This window comes from Hemitrygon akajei, chromosome 10 (genome assembly GCF_048418815.1).
Source record: "Hemitrygon akajei chromosome 10, sHemAka1.3, whole genome shotgun sequence".
In the NCBI taxonomy this organism is placed as follows: Eukaryota; Metazoa; Chordata; class Chondrichthyes; order Myliobatiformes; family Dasyatidae; genus Hemitrygon; species Hemitrygon akajei.
Genome location: NC_133133.1, coordinates 133,130,984 through 133,149,537, shown reverse-complemented (window position 1 = coordinate 133,149,537; position 18,554 = coordinate 133,130,984). Strand labels below are relative to the sequence as shown.

Here is an 18,554-nt window from a genome sequence, read left to right as displayed (position 1 = left end):
CAGACACCTAGTGCAGATAATGGACTACCTTCATACAATTCTTCCTAATCTTCATTTCCATTGTAACATTCAAGATGCTTGCCTCATTCTTTGTAGTTCCTAACTTGTTAAAGTAGTGAAATCATTTCATTTTCACTCCTGACATCTCCAAGCTTGAATGTTTGAAACTGCAATGAGCAAAAAATTCCGAAATGCCTTTCTGCTTATTTCTCGCCAACTATCAGTGACAAAATAACTGCTTTTTGAACAGAAACACATGCAACTGACACTACTTAAACACTGCTCTAAGCATATAGTGTCTAACTGCACATAGGTGCAAGCGATAGGCCAATTAAGCGGCATAGTGTACCAAATAAACAAAAGGAATCCTGGCTATTTTCTTGATTAATTTTTGTTCTTTAAGAGTTGTCCCAAATAAGCTGCTGCCCCAATTAACCAGAATCCACTGTTTAACTTAAATCTGCTGTTAAGGAAGAAGCATTGGTTATTAACCCATGAAAATTCTGCCCACTTTACATTGGACAGTTTACTTTCCCTGTCACTCTTCTATAATTCATTCACTCTCTTTCCTTATGGTGTTGGTGCCTGGCTTGGTTAAGATTACAAGGGCAGTGGATAACAATCTCTCTTGTGCTCATTCTTTATACAAAGGCTGCCTTTGAAGGTGAAGTCATATGTTCCCTTTAGGTAGACTGTTACTTTGTCCTGATGGTTATGAATAGGAGGGTTGGTGGACTCCACTCCAGCACATTCCTCATTTACATTCTGTAGATGGTGGAAAGGTCTTGGAGAACTGATCTGCACGAGAACTATACTTGTAGCCCCAAATATCTGCTCCAGGTGCATTTCTTATTAAAGCCCAAGATGTTGAGGGGCACCTAAGAGACTCTTAGATGGGCATACGGATGAAAATAAATTGAGAGCTATTGGGGAAGTGGAGTTAGATTGATCTTCGAGTAGCTTAAAGGGTCAGCACAAAATGATGGGCTGAAAGGCCTGCACTGTGCTTTCATGTTCTATGTTAATATGCAGAGAATAGAGGAATAATGATCTTGTACAACTGAAGGGATTAATTTAATTAGATGCTGTTAGCTTAATTAGTTTTGCACAATACCGTGGGCTGAAGAGACTGTCCCTGTGCTGTGCTATGTTCACAGCTATCTCCTGAGGTAAAAGGTATGAGTTCAGCTGATAAGGAATTTTTCTCCCATTGCCAGCAGACATCAGGGAGGTGCAGCAGGTAGTGCAGTTACCCTACACCTCCAACGGGTCATAATCCATTATGTACTTTCTCTACGTGACCTTGAAGGATACCCCTGGGTTCTCTGAATTACTCCAACATTTCAAAGACATGCTGACAGATTAAAATGACCATTGCAAATTGCTCTTAATTGGTGGGATTAGGAATGTAAGGAACATGTTGAAAGGCAGATGCAAGAGAGTAGGATACAGGGAATCAGTGGGGATATGGAATTGATCCATATCCTGGCAGAGTCTCTATGGGCAGAATGTCCTCCCTCCTATGTTTGGAAAGTGTACGGTTATGCACTTTAATAGAAGGAATAAAGATGCAGACAGTTCTCTAAACGGGGAGCAAATTCAGAAATGCAAAAATGAGAAATCAGAAGTGCAAAGGAAGATGGGAATCCTTAAAGAATCAACTTGCAGGTTCAGTTGGTGGTGAGGAAGGCCAATGCAATGTTAGTACTTATTTCAAAAGGACTAGAATATAAAAACAAGGATATAATACTGAGGCATTGGTCAGACTGCATGGAATATTGTGAGCAGTTTTGGGCCCCTTATTGAAGAAAGAATCTGCTGGCATTGCAGAAGGTCCAGAGCAGGTTCACGAGAATGACTCCAGGAATGCAGGTACTTGCTGGAGTTTAGAGAAATGCGGTGGGGGGGGGGGGGGGGGGGGAAGAGATCTCATTGAAACCTATCAAAGATTGAAAGGCCTAGATAGAGTGGATGTGGAGAGGATATTTTCTATCATGCGGGAGTCTAGAACCAGAGAACACAGCCTTGGAATAAAAGGAGGTCCCTTCAGAACGGAAATGAGGAGAAATTTCTTTTAGCCAAAGAGTGGTAAATCTGTGGATTTCACTACAACAGACAGTAGCAGAGGCCAAGTCATTGGGTATATTTAAAGCAGAGGTTGATAGGTTCTTGATTTGTAAGGGCATCAAAAGTTACAGGGAGAAGGCAGGAGAATGGAGTTGAGAGGGATAATAAATCAATCGTGATTGAATGGTGGAGCAGACTCGATAGGAGTAGATTTAGGCCATTCAGCCTATGTCTTATGGTCTGCTGATATATAAATATTTACTACAGTTTAGAAAGGCCATTTGGTGCTACCCTCAATCAAATGCTGCCTTTGCATCATGGACAGCCACTCACCTTTGAGATTCAGCATATCAGTGCACATCTGAAGCAACTCTACATCATAACTAAGCTTCAGTGAGCAGTTTGCCATCAGTAAATGCCAGCATATAGTGGGAGCAGTGGTAACTTCCTTCTGTCTCTTTACATCATACGTGGTTGGATTCGATTCACTGTGTTCTAGGGACAGACTATACCTGGCTTGATGGCACCAACGGAGTGAGGGATTGGCCATGCAACAAGCTTAAAGAGCATGGGCACACCGATATACCTTCACAGACAAACCACAGTGCCTCATTCATGTTCAGCTTTTGCTGCTGCTAGATTAGTTTGAGTCTATTGTCTTTAGCACACGGAAGCCCAGAGAGCCTCCAGTATGAAAATGGTACATTTTCTTCACAAGGCCTGCACAGTTGGTTATTCCTCAAATTCCTTGTGGGCAACACAGTGTCACCTGAAGTAGTGCTACTGGCTCACAGCTCTATCATTCCAGTTGTAATCCTGACCACCAGCACTGTCTGAGTGGAATTTGAACATTCTCTCCACGACAACAGCAGTTTCCTCCTTCTTTCTTTCCATATTCCACTGCAGAGCGGATTGGAAGGTTTAAAATTGGCCGATGGAAACTGCCCCCAGTGTGTGGGTGAGTGGTGGAATTTGCAGGGAGGGAGGCGAGGGGAGAATAAAAAGGGAAGAGTGTAGGATTAATGTAAATGGGATTTGATGATCGACAGAGATTCGTTGGGTTGAAGTGGCTGGTCTCCATCATTCAGAGCTTGGTCAGCTAAATGGTAGTGAGGTTACTACATTTGGAGATGGGCACTTAAGTGCCACTAAATTTCACAAGCCCTCAGACCATGTTCAGAACTCCCACTCCCTCACAAGTATACTGTAAATTACTGGTGGATCTCACTGCTAGTTAGACAGGAAGGACTCTGGACTTTGGGTGTAAATCATGGCATTTCATCTACTCAGAATAGAGAGGGGGAAAAAGGCATTACTTTGTAGTGTATCCTCCATGCATGCAGGTTAGCAAAGCACTTCACAGCTAATGAGTCACCTTTGACCGCATTTGTTGTTATTCAGGCAGACAGCACAGTTAAAGCAGATCAATTTGTACGTGCTGACAAAGGAATGAGTGTGGGTCAAAAGCAGATAGGATCACTGCCTGCTCTTCTATCAACACAACAATGTGTTTTCATTCTACATGAAATGTTAATGGTGTTATAACTTACAGCTATTTTGTGTCAGTATTTCCTCAGAATGCTAAGGAAACTCAGCATGTTCCTGATAACCTTCCCCAATTGTTACAGGTGTACTAGAGAAAGCATCCGATCTGAATGCCTCATTGTTTGGTCTGGCTACACACGTAAAATGCTGGAAAAACACAGCAGGTCAGGCAGCACCTAATGAACAGTCGAGGTTATGAACTGAGGCCCTTCATGAGGACTCCGCTGCTGCCCGGCACAAAATTGCAAGAAAACACAGAGAGTTGTGGACACAGCTCAGTCCACCACAAAAACCAGCCTCTCCTCCACTGACTGTCTACAGCTCCCGCTGCTTTGGGAGGGTTGGCAGCATAATCAAATGACTGCTTCCATCCTGGATACTGTCTCAGTTCCTCCCCCTTCCATCAGGCTGAAGATACAAAAGCTAAAGAACATCTACCAGGCTCAAGGGCAACCTACCCAGCTGTTTTCAGACTCTTGAATGGACCTCTCACACACTAAAGATTAACTCTTGATCTCTCAGTCTACCCGCACTTTGTTCTGCATTCTGTATATTCTGCATTTTGTTATTGTTATCCCTTTGTACAACCTGAATGTACAATGTGTGAAAGTATCTATCTGGATGGTATGCAAACAAAGCTTTTCAGTAATGTGACAGCAGCAAATCAATTACTAAATCTTAAAATCAAGCAAGGCCACATTTAACACTGTGGATGCACAATTGTAAACCATCTCCTCAATCAAGACTCCATTCTTCAAGCTGGAGTCAGCGCAAAGATTTTAAAATACAAATATGACAACAATTTGGCTAAAATTCCACCTCTTCAATCGAGTGACCCATTTTAAAACTAAATTCCAAACTGAAACGTCTGTCTCCAGCAAAACTCAAGAAATAACACGAGCACTTGAATGACTCCTGTTTGAATCCCACGTGGTATGACCAAACATTTGCCAGGGTATTTTTGATCGGGTGTGTACATTCTATGGCATGTCTGTAAAATGTACCAAAATCACATTCACCATTCAGAGAATCTGTCGGTGGAAATGGCTGCCCAAAATTAGCATCAGAACAAGAGCAACAACTGAGAAAGTGAACAAAGTACCCTTTCCCCACACACGTCTCTGAAAGTCATCTGATAACCCTAGATGGCTTCACAAATCCCCAGCTCCTTTCAAAAATTGTCTGAACGAGTTGTTAATGATAATCTCACCATTCTCGTGCCTCATTATACTGATGAGATTGAGAAAAGTAATTACCATTTTAGGAGTTCGAGTGAGGTAATTACCATTTTAGAAATTTATCGCAGGGGTGATGAGGTAATGCTGCAGCTGATTTTTATTTTCAAAGCATCACATTCCCTCAGGGTCTAAAAAGAGAACAGCACACGTCTGTTCCACTTGAGTATTTCACAATCCTCATTGGACACACAGCAACAACCAAGTGGCAGATTTAACGCCATATCATGAATTGGCTTGTGGACAGGATATTTCCATTCACTAGAGATGACTGACACGGGTTGTGTGTTAATAGACAGAACGATGTTCAGAAGTTCACAAAATCAACACCTGGTGGCTGCAATGCACAATTTACACGTGTAGTCATAACAACATAGCAAGGTTATTTAGCTAGTGCTGCCTTCTTCACCATGCCCTTACCACTAGAGAGGGAATGGAAGGATTATGGCATGGGAACACCATTTGAAGTAAAAATACAATGCTGGAAACACCCAGCAGGACAGACAGTATCTGTGGAAAGAGTAACCTGGAACATTCAACTCTGTTTATGGCCCTTCCACAGGCATTGCTAAATGTTTCCAGTATTTTCTGGTTTTATCCCAACAACCAATTTCTTGACATTCAGGGACGGTTCAAGAGTACAACCATAGTGGCTGAATATTTAAATTCATTGGGTTGTCAGCTTTTCAATCACATAGATTGATTGCTCATTCTTTCTTCCTTTTTCTGTCAGTACTCATGTCAACAATAGGTACATCATGTTCCAAGCAGTGCATTTTACTGCTGATGTCTTATTAAGAGTAAATGCCTTAATGCTGTGTTTCACAGTCAGAAGGACAAACTCCTGGGAAAAACCATCACCGATTAAATCTAGAAGTTCAAGAAGTCCCCATGTAATAGGCAATGAAAACCCAGTCAGTGACATCACTATTTTCACAATGAAAACCCAGTCAATTTCCCTGGGAATATCCAAAACATTTATTGTTACCAGAAGATCCTTCAGCAACAATCAAAGTTGAGGCACTTGTGGGAATGGGATAAAAACAGCATGTCAAGGAAGCAGTTGACAAGGTGAAAGATGAAGTAAAACATATTGCAGCCCATACCTTGGTGATCATTTCTGGCAACATCCATAATATGAGCAGAAGGAATTTGAACAAATATCCAATTGCTTTCTTTTTTACCTTGCCAAGAACCATGGTTTACAAATACCAACTTACAGAGAAATTTGCCCAAGAAGGGCAAGTTCTTCCTGAGTTAGCTCTGGATCATCCGCATGATACCTTGCACCTCGACCAAAACAAACATTTGGAGTGGGAGAGAAAAACAAATGAGACTTGGGTGGATATCCAAAGACTTAGTGTCTCGACATTACTTCGCTTAGCAGGTGACCCCGAAGTATGCTCACAGCATCAATAGGGTCCTTGTGATAGCATCTCTGATTATCATCTTCACTAACAAACAAAAAATATCCTCAAAGAAACACACAGATCTCTGAACAACTTCAGGATGATCCAAAGTCAGATTGATCATTCTTGCCAATTTACACAACAAACTCCCATGAGGATCAATGTAGGGACAATCTGAATGATTACAGGATAAATATTGGTCATGCAAACTAACTTGTGAGAATCATGGCTACACACATGAAATCAGAATAAGAGAAAAAGAAAACATCCGAACCCAAATATTACTATTGCAACTTTGGTCAAATCTACAAGCTGATGTAGCCTTGGATTCACTGTACAGGAGCAAAGAAAACATTAAAATCTACAACTCACCATATTGACAGCATCTTGATCGAAAGGGTTGTACTCCACATTTTGAGGATAATGGGCTAACACTTTGGACTTGAAGGTTCTCCTCAATGGACTCTGATCAAAGTTTTCCCCTATAAAATGAAAAGAGATGGTAAATTATGCAGGTCACCAGGAAATTGCCAGATTTTGGACAGTGGATATGGTCTGGTTTAACGCGGGTAAAGCCCTCTTCACCACTGAGCACGTCTACACGGAGCATGGTCACAGGAAAGCAGTATCCATCATCAGGGACCCCCGCCACTCAGGTCACGCTCTCTTCTCATTGCTGCCATCAGGAAGAAGGTACAGGAGCCTCAGGACTCACATCACCAGGTTCAGGTTACCTTTCATCTACCAGGCTCTTGAACCAAAGGTGATAACTTCACTTGCCCCATCACTAAACTATTCCCACAACCCATGGACTCACTTTCAAGGACTGTTCATTTCATGCTCTCAATAATTATTGCTTGCTTGTTTGTTTGTTTATTTATTTATTGTATTTACAGTTTGTTATCTTTTTTTATCTTTTGCACACTGGTTGTAATCTTTTATTAATCTATTATGGTTATTGGATTTATTAAGTATGCCAACAAAAAAATGAATCTCAGGGTTGTGCATAGTGACGTAGATGTACGTACATTGATAATAAGTTTACTTTGAACTTTCAGCTCCAGTTAAATTACGAGCACCAGCAAATCATGACTGTCAACTCACCTCAGTGGGAAAACACCTTGCAAAGCTACTAGAAGACACCCATTTTGTTTTAAAGTTCTTTCACTTTAACTTTTCAAACAAGGAAGCATCATCTGGTTGAAAGGCCACTACATAACCTGCATATAGGTTTCAGTGTAGGCACAGATCACATCACTCAGTGCTGGATGGGATGGCAAAGTTTGGAACATTTCACGCCAACCCATTAGATATGCTGCACTTCAAGTAAGGTGAGCTCATAGTGTAGGCAGTGAGTTTACTTCCTGGCACAAAGCACACCAAGGTTTATGAGGATAACTTAAGGTTAAGATTTAGGAAATAACCATAAGATTTTTTTTTACTATAGTGGGGGCTTGCACAGTGAGTTTGCTTCTCTGACTTGTGTGTGGGTTGACAGATCATCAGCATCAAAACAGGTTTGATGGTTGAGGTCAGATGAAACCAGAACGTGGTCCATTAATCCCCCCCCAAAAAATCAAACAGATGCATCTGAAGAGATTCCTTCACCCAGACAGCGGTGAGAATATGGAGATCACTACCTCGAGGTTTAACCAAGGTGAAAAGAATGGGGGCATTTAAAGGAAAGCCAGATAAATATAAGAGGCAATGAAGGATTTGTAGATGTGTGAGAAGGAATGTGGAGTGGACGAAATAGCCCATTTCTGTGGTAGAAAGGAGCTTTCACACCTACTGCCAACACAGGGGCAATGGAAAGGCTCATTCAAACTTACCTATCACCAGCAACAGAGTTGTTTGTTAATGACAGCCTACCGGATAACTGGTTAGTGGCCAGTGCAGAGGACTGTTTTACAGGCTGCATTTGCTCAGTCTGCTGCTGCATCATTACTACTGAACTCAAAGTGGGGCAAAGTGCTGAAGGGCAAACGATGGTCAACTTGAAATCTGGCTGTTGTCCTGTCATGTAAACGCAGATGGGCAGTTGTTGGGCAAGAAGCCACTCAGCGTTTAATTCTTTGATTGGATCATGCACCATGCAACAATGGTGGCATATTTTGTGGAGCTTCTGCCTCACGACTCCAGAAACACTGGTTCAATCCAGATCATCAGTTTACAAGTTCCTCCTATGAGCTTTTCCCTGAATGCTCACATCCCCTCTCACATCTACATGACGTGTGGATTGGTAGGTTTAACTGACTACTGCAAAGTACCCTGTCACGCCGAGGTGGCTGGTAGGAGATTCAGGGAGGGATAATACTAATGCATGTGAGAATGGACTGTGGAGAAATTAAGTGGTGGGGTGGATCATCTTTATTGTGCCAAGAACTAGCATTGACTTGATGGGCTGAACAGCCTACTCCAGCATCATAAGGAAGTATGACAAAACGGATGGATGCTTGGGAATCCTACATTAGGAAAATCACCAATAAGGGGGAAGGGAGAGACATAACTCATATTCAACTCGGTCATTATGGACTATTCACTGAAATTGAAACCAATGATCACAAAAAATGAAAATACAATAGAAGATATGAAACAATCTTTCGATGGAAATCAAAAATCTGAAATAAAATCAGAAAATGCTGGAAACACACAGCAGATCAGGCAGCATCTGTGGAAGGAGAAACAACAGTTGATGTTTCAGGCCAAAGCACCTTTGTCAGAACTAAGGGTCTGGTGAAGGGTCTTTGTCCTGAAACATTATCTAGGCTGCTTCCTCACAGATACTACCTGTGTTTCCAAGATTTTAAGCAAGAATTTTTTCCAATGTCAATTGTATCTCACTCAGTTTAAAACTTCCCACAGTATTAGCAGATGTAATTAACAATCAACATATGCAGTCTAATTTGCTTTTACTAAAACACCAATTCAAGTTCATCAGATATATACACACTTCAGCAAACCCACAGCCAGGCAGAACAAAGCAGATAAGGAAAGCATAGAGTCCCATCACCAACGCCAGCACCAACCAAGACAGTAATGTCCACCAAGGCAGCAAGTCCTCGAGAACCGCCCTGTCGTGATAAGAACTGTCTGAGGACAAAAAGCAAGCAAGGATGATATTGCTCTACCCTAGTGCAGAAGGAAGAAAGAGGTCGAAGGAGATAGGTCTGACAATCAACTACAGCAGCTGCACCATAGTAATTTACATAATCCCTGTCCAACTAGGAATGAAACACCAGCAGAGATTCCAATAAAATCTACAAAATTTGGAGAAGTAGAGGGAGGTTTATTTTGGAAAGGAAATAGAAAGCTGAGAGATCAGATCCAGCTGTTTTCCACTCTTTACCTGAGGCTTTGTTAGGACATGGAGTTTCTTGGCTCCTGCCACACCGCTCTGCTTCTAGCCACTGGCATAGTGCTATACGACACAAATAAAGAGACAAAACTGCATGTCAAGGTAAATACAAAACAGAAAACAAGTTTTGAAGTGTGGTTAAGAACATGCCTCTGTAAAAAAAGGTGCCAGTAGTATACATGGGACAAGCAAAACATTTGATCAAAACCATAACAGAGACACACTGAGATAGCCACATGCTATTAAGGATTTCGTCATTGATTACATCTGTGGCTCTCCGATTTAAAGAATGCCAACTTCCTCACTAGTTTCCACAAAACATTAAGCCACTGCAAGCCTCTGCCACAAATGGTTCCCAGACAAAGAGTTAACTTAATTTCCTTCATATCTTTCCCCACATCATTCTCTACAGACTTGAGGAAAGGTTGTTAATTTTTAATCTACAATCTTCTTTGAGGCTTCAGATCCCTTAACAATGATGCTGAAAACACATTACAGTTGCTAGGACACAGTTCTGCCAATCAACTGCAGCTGCTTCAACTCACTGAGAGAATCCATTTAAACCAAGCTTGATTGCAATGGTTCCCAGTACGTAGCACATTCATTGCCAGAAACAAACCATGAAATGACTCAGCTGCTTCTGCCTTCCCTTCGTAAAATTACAGGGCTTCAAAGTGCATCTTTAAAGCTGTATATGAGCCCCTGTCATAACGGCCACACAACGTGTTTGGCCAGACAGGTTTCTGCTTAGACATTGCAATTTTGTTCACAATCACTTTCATTCCTGACTGCAACTCACTTGCATCTCTGGCTGCTGTTTCCATTGTTCTTTTAAATGTGAGTTATGCTTCAGTTAGGAGCCATTTTTCAATACTTTCCTTTAAGATTCCACAAATTATACAATCTCTCAGTGCATCATTAAGCCTGTCACTGAACTCACAATGCTCAGACAATTTCTTCAATTCAGTCACATAATGTAAAATGGATTCCCCTTCCTTTTGATTCCAGTTATGAAACCTAAAGTGATCTGCAATCAACAACTGTTTTGGTTCTAAATGTTCCTAGATTATCTTCACAATATCAGCAAAGCTCATTTCGGCTGGTTTGGTTGGAGCAGAAATTTCTAAGTAAACTGTATGTTTATCTACCTATTGCACTCAGCAACACTGGCACACATTTCACATTTGCTATTTCATTTGCTTCAAAATATTGTTCAGTTTGTTCAGTATACCCCAGATAGTTATCTGTTTTGCTATCAAACGTGTCCATCTTTCTGACATAGCCAGTCGTTTCTGCTTTTTTATGTTTATTGTTATCATCACTAGGTACTCACTTTACGAATCCATAAACTTAATTCATTGACTGCCTTTTTAAAAAATTAACTAGATTGTCTCTCTCCCTTTTTCAAAGAAACAAATGCTGCACATTCTTTTTAAATTCAAAACGTTGCGCTCTCTCTCGCTCCCCTTCCGAAAAAAAAACGTATTGCACTTCAACAGTTAGGTAGTTGACTCAGGTTCGTTTAACTTACTTGTTGCTGCTGTTATGTTTTGTAACTTAAGAAACTAACTGAAAGGTAAATAAAGGAGCCGGGATGAACTTGTCTATTTTACTTTAGTTAGGCATGTACATATGACATGTTGGTATAATGACATATGCCATTCATGTACTTTTACATACAACCTATAATAAATTATGTAAACAAAGAATGCTCAGTCAAACAATATATTTACAATATTACTCAATTATTACTGAAATAATAAATTCTCAACAAGTACCACTTTAAACAGAAGCTCTGCCTCGAATGTCTGATCGGGATTACCATGGTAGCAATGTCAGACTGTTGAATGAGGGAAACCTTCAGAAATTGAACATGCCAAATGCTGGTAATAGTAAAGTATAGTATATAAACCAACTGTAAATCCACTAAAATTTAATTACTTCTGAAACGATTGGGTGCTATAATCTTATAATACCATAAGCCTTAAAGGCAGCATGGTGGGAAAAAGGTTTTTTTTTCCTCCAATCTTCAAAGCAGTTTAAATAGCAAATAGCTAGAGAACTGCATTATTAAGCTGTGTAGCAGAAAGGCTTCCTGTACATAGACATCAAAGGAGAAAGAGGAAAATACAGCTTGCAAGAAATGAAAATTTGGTGTTGTCGTTGACAGTTTTAATGATGTTGCAGAATTTTTAATGAGCAGTGAAACTCAATGTTTATGAAATGAAAGGGGTCAGCTGCCCTAGTCACTAATTAGGAAATCCTCAACATGAGCATTTCTCGACTCCCTGCCGGCAAACTGAATTATAATAACAACGTGTATTCATGTAGCATCTTCAACATGGTGATGGTTCTGTAAAGAAAATCCTGATCAATACAGAGGAGTGTTTGGCCTTCACTAGTATGGGTCAGGAATGTGTAGGAACACAGAATAATCTAAGGAGGTGGTGCAGAATTAGGTAGGTGAACTCCATGGAGCAGTTTGAATAGAAGAACTGTGCTCAGTAGAACCATAAGACCATAAAATGTAGGGGCAGAATTACGCCATTTGGCCCATTGAGTTTGTTCCGCCATTTCATCATGGATGATCCAATTTTCCTCTCAGCCCCAATCTTCTCACTTCATCCCTTCATGCCCTGACCAATCAAGAATCTATCAACCTTGGCCTTAAATACACATAAAGACTTGGTCTCCACAGCTGCCTGTGGCAAAGAATTCCACAGATTCGCCACTCCTTGGCTAAAGAGATTCCTCCTCATCTCCATTCTAAAAGGACACCCCTCTATTCTGAGGCTCTGCCCTGTGGTCTTAGACTCTCCCACCACAGGAAACATTCTCTCCACATCCACTCTGTCAAGGCCTTTCACCATTCAATAGGTTTCAGTGATGTCACCCTTCATTCTTCTGAATTCTAGTGAATACAGGCCCAGAGCCACCAAACATTCTTCATTTGACAAGCCATTCAATCCTTTTCAATCATTTTCATGAACTCTCCAGTTTCAGCACATCCTTTCTAAGATAAGGAGCCCAAAACTGCTCACAGTACTCCAAGTGAGGCCTCACCAGTGCTTTATGAAGTCTCAACATTACATGCTTGCTTTTATATTCTAGTCCTCTTGAATGTCAGAAAGATGGGGGTATAAATGGATAGGACTGGACAGGTTAGATGCATGCAGAAGAATTTTAATTGAGCTTAAGAATATACAGCATATAAAATTATATTTAAAATGGAAGTATCTTTATTTTGTTATCTCAAGTTCCTCTAAACAAGTTCAAGGAACTCATTCACACTGACACCTGAGGTGACGAGTGATCTTGGGAATGGAATATTGAGTGTAATAAGGGCGTTGGCCGCTCAGGGCCTGTACTCACTGGATGTCAGAAAAATAAGAGGGGGAGGATCTCATTGAAACCTAACGAATATTGAAAGACCTAAATAGAGTGAACTTGGGGAGGATGTTTTCTATAGTTGGGGAGTCTAGGACAAGTGGGCACAGCCTCAGAATACAAAAATGTCCCCAAGACACAGAGATGAGGAGGAATTTCTTTAGCCAGAGGATGGTGAATTTGTGCAATTAATTGCTACAGATTGAATTGAATTGAATGATCTTTATTGTCATTATACATAGATACAATGAAACTCTGCTTGGCTTCCTCTCAGGCAATCAAACAAAGCGGTAGATAAAAACAAGACAGTAATAGAAAAGCAGTACTAAATAGATAAGTAGCAGAAAATAAGTTGCAGCAGCACCGGAATATCACAGTAATGCACAAAGTGCCGTTAGTACAAATATTTGAGTCCTTGCGTGTGCTCACAGTTTCAGTCATTGTTCTGTGGGAGTGGTGTGATGGAGGCCACAGCTCTGGGGTAGAAGCTGTTCCTCAGTCTATTTGTTCTGGCTTTTAGTGATCTGAACCTTTTGCTGGACGGCAGCGAGTCAAACAGGGAGTGGCTTGGGTGTGTGGTGTCTCTGGTTATGCTGATTGCTTTCCTCCTGAGTCTGCTGGAGGGGTATATTTAAAGTGGAGGTTGATAGGCTCTTTATCAGTAAGGGTACCAAAGGTTACAGGGAGAAGACAGGGGAATGGGTTCAAGAAGGATAATAAATCAACCATGATGGAATGGTGGAGCAAACCCAATAGGCCAATTGGCCTAATTCTGTTTCTGTGTCTTATGGTCTCACGGACAAAGAATGGTGAATGATGAATGGGCACCTCTGCTGGACACCCACATGCTCCTTCACCTGTCAAAATTCATACACAGTAATACCTGCTAGATCCATTGCCTCTACGTGCTCCTGCCCCTCCAAACATCCCTTCATACCTTGACTCCATCCTGACTTCCCTTGTTCATTCCCTTCCTACCTACATCCAGGATACTTCTCACTCTGCCACATTTTGATAGTTTCCAGTGCCTTCTCAATTTCAGCATGGACATCCGGTCTCTACCCCATACCTTAACCCCCAACAAGAAGGCCTTAGGCTCCTCCGCTTTTTACGGAACTCAATCCCAACAGTTCCCCTTCACTAACATTCTCGTCCAACTGGCAGATCTTGTTCTTATGGTCAACTACTTCATTTTTTGATTCCTCTCACTTTCTACATAACAAAGGTATAGTACTCACATGGGCCCAGCCTTTTGGTTGGTTACACAGAGCACCTTGAATAAATCTGTATTGCTAATCGACACATCAATTCAATGACTCTTAACTGAGGAGGTTAAGTGGAGATGTACAGTTCTGTGCAGAAGTCTTAGGCATATCCATAGGGCTAGAGTTTTGCTGAGTACTGTATTTGTTAACATGGACAGGACAGTGAGTTTGTAAATCTGGCAGGAGCAAAGTATGTTGGGAATGGTGAGCGTGGAGCATCATGGGAAGAATGTGGGACAGGTGGCAGAGAAGGAGTGCCGGGGAAGGGGTGGCACGGGTACAGACACACCCAATCCAGAGAAAACAGGAGAAGTCATTTGATTCCAAACAAATAGTTTATTGATCATTACAAAATGTCTCTCTGGTGCTTTCTGCTCCCCCTCCTCTCCCTTTCCCAATCATGATTCCCCTCTCTCTGGCCCCTTCTCACTCTCAGTCTGCAATGGAGACCCACATCAGAATCATACTCATCATCATTCACACGTCATGAAATTTGCTTTTGCAGCAGTACAGTGCAATGCATTAAGTTACTATAGTACTGTGCAAAAGTCTCAGGCACCCTGGTTGTCTATATATGCCCACGGTTTTTTCACAGTATTGTACTCTGTAAACAAGTTAGTTCCAGACAAAATCTGCACTCTATAAACTCCCACATACTGCAGTCTACGTATACAACCTGAATGTCTGTGTTATATTCTACATCGTTTTCACTGTTCAGCAAGTTACAGAACTTTTGTATGGATGTACGCACATTCTGTGGCCACTTTACTAGGTACAGCTGTATACCTGCTCATTAATGCAAATATTTAATAAGCCAATTATGTGGCAGCAACTCAAAGCACAAAAGCATGCAGACATGGTCAAGAGGTTTCATTGCTGTTCAGACTAAACATTAGAATGGGATGTTTGCTCTGGTTACCTACCACAATCCAAAGGTGTATCAGTTACTAAGTTAATTGGTCATAGCAAATTGTCCTGTGATTAGGCTCAGTGGGTCAAACGGACCTATTCCATGCTGTATCTCTAAATAATAATAATAAATGTGATTTTGACTGTGGGATGATTGTTGGTGTCAGACAGTCTCTACAGTTTACAGAGAATTGTGTGAAAAACAAAAAAAATGAGTGGCTGTTCTGTGAGAGAAAACAGTTTGCTAATGCGATAGGTCAGGGGAGAATGGCCAGACTGGTTCAAGCTGACAGGAAGGGGACAGTAACTCAAATAATGCATTACAAGAGGCGTGCAGAAGAGCATCTTCAAACCTTGAAGTGGGTGGGCTACAGCAGAAGGTCACACTGGATTCCATCCCTATGGCCACTTTATTAGGTACACTTCTGGATCTAACAAAGTGGCCACTGGGTGTAAATTTATACAAAGCACCAACTCCAAAGTTGGAAATACTCGAGCTAAAAATAACGACATTGCAGCACAACAGTTTCTTCCTTCCCCACCATCCCATACTGAATTCACATGCTCTTGTTTTTCGCTTGGTAAGCAATGAACTTTATTTATGAGCACTGGGTCCTGCCCCACCAAACAACCAGTGCAGATTTGGCCTGGTGATCTCAGTTTTCTTTAGACCAGTACTGCATTGATTTGGTTTTCTAATTACCGTAGATTCCGGATTATAAGCCGCTACTTTTTCCCCACATTTTGAACAGCTTTGAACTCTGCGGCCTATAATCCAGAGCGGCTAATACATGGTTTTTTTTTTCATGCCGCCTCGTAAACATTTTGCCTCGTAACAGTAGACCAATAAAATTGATGAGTAGTTCACAGAGGTCCAATGAAATTGTACGATAAATCAAGCGCACTTTCACAATTAAATTATTGTAAATCAGTCATTTGTACTCACCCTCATCAACATGGAAAATACTCGAAGAAAAGCAAGACCAGAGCACGTCAGACCCGATTAGACCCGATCGCATTGCGCAAGCGCGTCAGACCCGATTAGACCCGATCGCAATGCGCAAGCGCGTCAGACCCGATTAGACCCGATCGCATTGCGCAAGCGCGTCAGACCCGATTAGACCCGAGCGAAAACGCTGCTTTTAAGTTAAAGTCGATCAATAACTTTTCCTGGTAGGCTGCAGTATATATATTTTTACCAGTCGCTAGGAGATATTGGAATGTTGTTCGTGCTGTTCAGTAAAAAAGTATATGCAACGTAATTTGTATTACCGATACATATGTATATTTAAAAGTAGCGGTGCGGCCTAAAATCCGGTGCGGCCTTTACAATTAAAAAATTGATTTTATTTCTAAAATTAGAGCCTGCGGCTTTTAATCAGGTGCGCTCTGTAGTCCGGAATCTACGGTAATTTCTTTAAGGTCAGTCTAGATAGAGTGTGTTCTTTCCTTTGGAGTTGCACAGTCCAGATTTTGTACAGTGTACATTTTGACAAGATCTGTACATCTATAGTGAGGTGTTGGGTCAGTACATTCCTATTTAGAGCAGTGAGATCACTTTCAACTAGACTACTGCAGTATAGATTAAGAATGCTTTTGTCAAAATCTTACATAGTTCTGCTATGTATGTTGAGTCTGGCGCTGCTAGTTATTACTTCTCCTTCATGTATTCTTAGGTAGAGATTTGTCATATTTATAGCTTATGCACTGTCCTGACCAAATTTTTTCATTTGGACTTCAACACTAAAATAGATCATCTGTTAATTGGTGTTTAGAGCCCTCAATATGTCTAAGTTCCCATCTTACAACAATGACTGCACATTAAGAATACTTTAGAGTCAAATGGCATAGAAACAGGCCCTTCAACCCATCACATCCATGCCAACCATCTATAATGCCCATCTATAGTAATTCCATTATTCTGTAGATTTCTATGTTCATCTGAGTACTACTTTAATGTTGTGGATATTTTTCCCTCTACCCATTCAAGCAATGTATTCCTGATTCTGGGTGAAAATAAGTTCTTCCCATATCCCCTCTAAACTTCTTACTCCTTACCCTAACTTTCCCTTTACCTTTAAACAGATTTGCTTCAAGGCAAAGTTATTGACCATTTACCCTATATGGTGGATTCCAGTTAATTGGGGCAGTCGCTTATTTGAAACAGATAAGAACAAAAAGTAATTGAGAAAACAGCTGCAAGTCCCTTCATTGATTTGGGACAATATGCCACCTAATTGGAAAAGGAGGCTGTTGCTGAACAGTTTCTAACTACCCGTAGTCAGTCACGTGCACTTGTGTGGCCATTATACACCACACCATGCTTAGAGCAAAACATTTTTAAATAGTATCAGTTGCATGTGTCTATGTTCAAAAAATAAAATGATTTTTTTCACTGATAGTTGGTGAGAAATAAGTAACAAGACAATTCAGAAATGTTTGGCTCACTGTAGTTTCATACATTCAGGCTTGGAGATGCCAGAAAAGGCCAGGAGTGAAAATTAAATGATCTCACTGCTTCAACAAGTTAGGAACATCAAAGAATTTGAAGGTATCGACAATCATCTTGAATGTTACAATGAAAATAAAGATTGGGAGAATGCAATCATTGAAATAACTGTATGAATGCAGTCCATTATCTGCATTAGGTGTCTGTGCTGATTTTACTCATTTACAGTCAATCAAAAGAACATGGCATCGTACACTGGATAACTCCTCCATCAATAACTATTAGGAACTACTACACAGTTTTATAGTACTGTAGTCATATTGGTAGTGTTCTAATTTGTTCTGTATTTCAATTAAATATATAATGTATTACTCAGTTAAATAGTAGTTTGTCTCTTTTATACATTCTTAAATTACTTCCATGAAACATTGGCTAATTGGGACAGCTACTTAATTAAGACAAAATGTACTGGTACTGATGTGTCCCAGTCCACTATATTTAACAATTTCTTATATATCAGGTCCTCTTTCAGTCTTTTCCCCTTCAAGGGAAGCAAACCCATGTTAACCAGTCTCTCCTCATAACTGTAACACCCCATCCCAGGCTACTTTCAGTGAATCTCCTCTGCAGCTCCTCCAAATGTAATCACATCCTTCCTTTTAGTGTGGTGACAGGAACTGTACAAAATACTCTTAACTGAGGTCTAGCCAACGTTTTAGCTAGTTGTACAATGACCTCCTGCTTTTGTCCTCCATGCTCATATGATGAGACAAGTATACCATATTTCACTATGAGTAAAGTAATGTGGGATGTTCAGAGTGTGGGAAAGATGTCACATAATTTCAATTCATTCTTTTGTACTTCCCCTCCCCCTTCAGTCCCAACTCAATACTTTCCCAGCTGGCATTATCCCACAGACTTTGGTGAACA

The 18,554-nt window shown here is 40.8% G+C and overlaps 1 protein-coding gene across 6 annotated transcripts in view; it reads right to left on the bottom strand.

Moving 5' to 3' along the window:
* Positions 1–18,554, bottom strand: part of dennd5b (DENN/MADD domain containing 5B) — a 275,753-nt gene that overhangs the window by 152,263 nt on the left and 104,936 nt on the right. For 3 of the 6 annotated variants that reach the window (XM_073058989.1, XM_073058991.1, XM_073058994.1), the window contains exons 2-3: positions 9,606–9,677; positions 6,629–6,738 (exon numbers count right to left, since the gene is read on the bottom strand). In XM_073058989.1, the coding sequence (XP_072915090.1) occupies positions 6,629–6,738; positions 9,606–9,677 (182 nt within the window). The remainder of the gene's footprint in view (positions 1–6,628; positions 6,739–9,605; positions 9,678–18,554) is intronic. The other 3 variants (XM_073058990.1, XM_073058993.1, XM_073058995.1) reach the window with 1 other exon arrangement.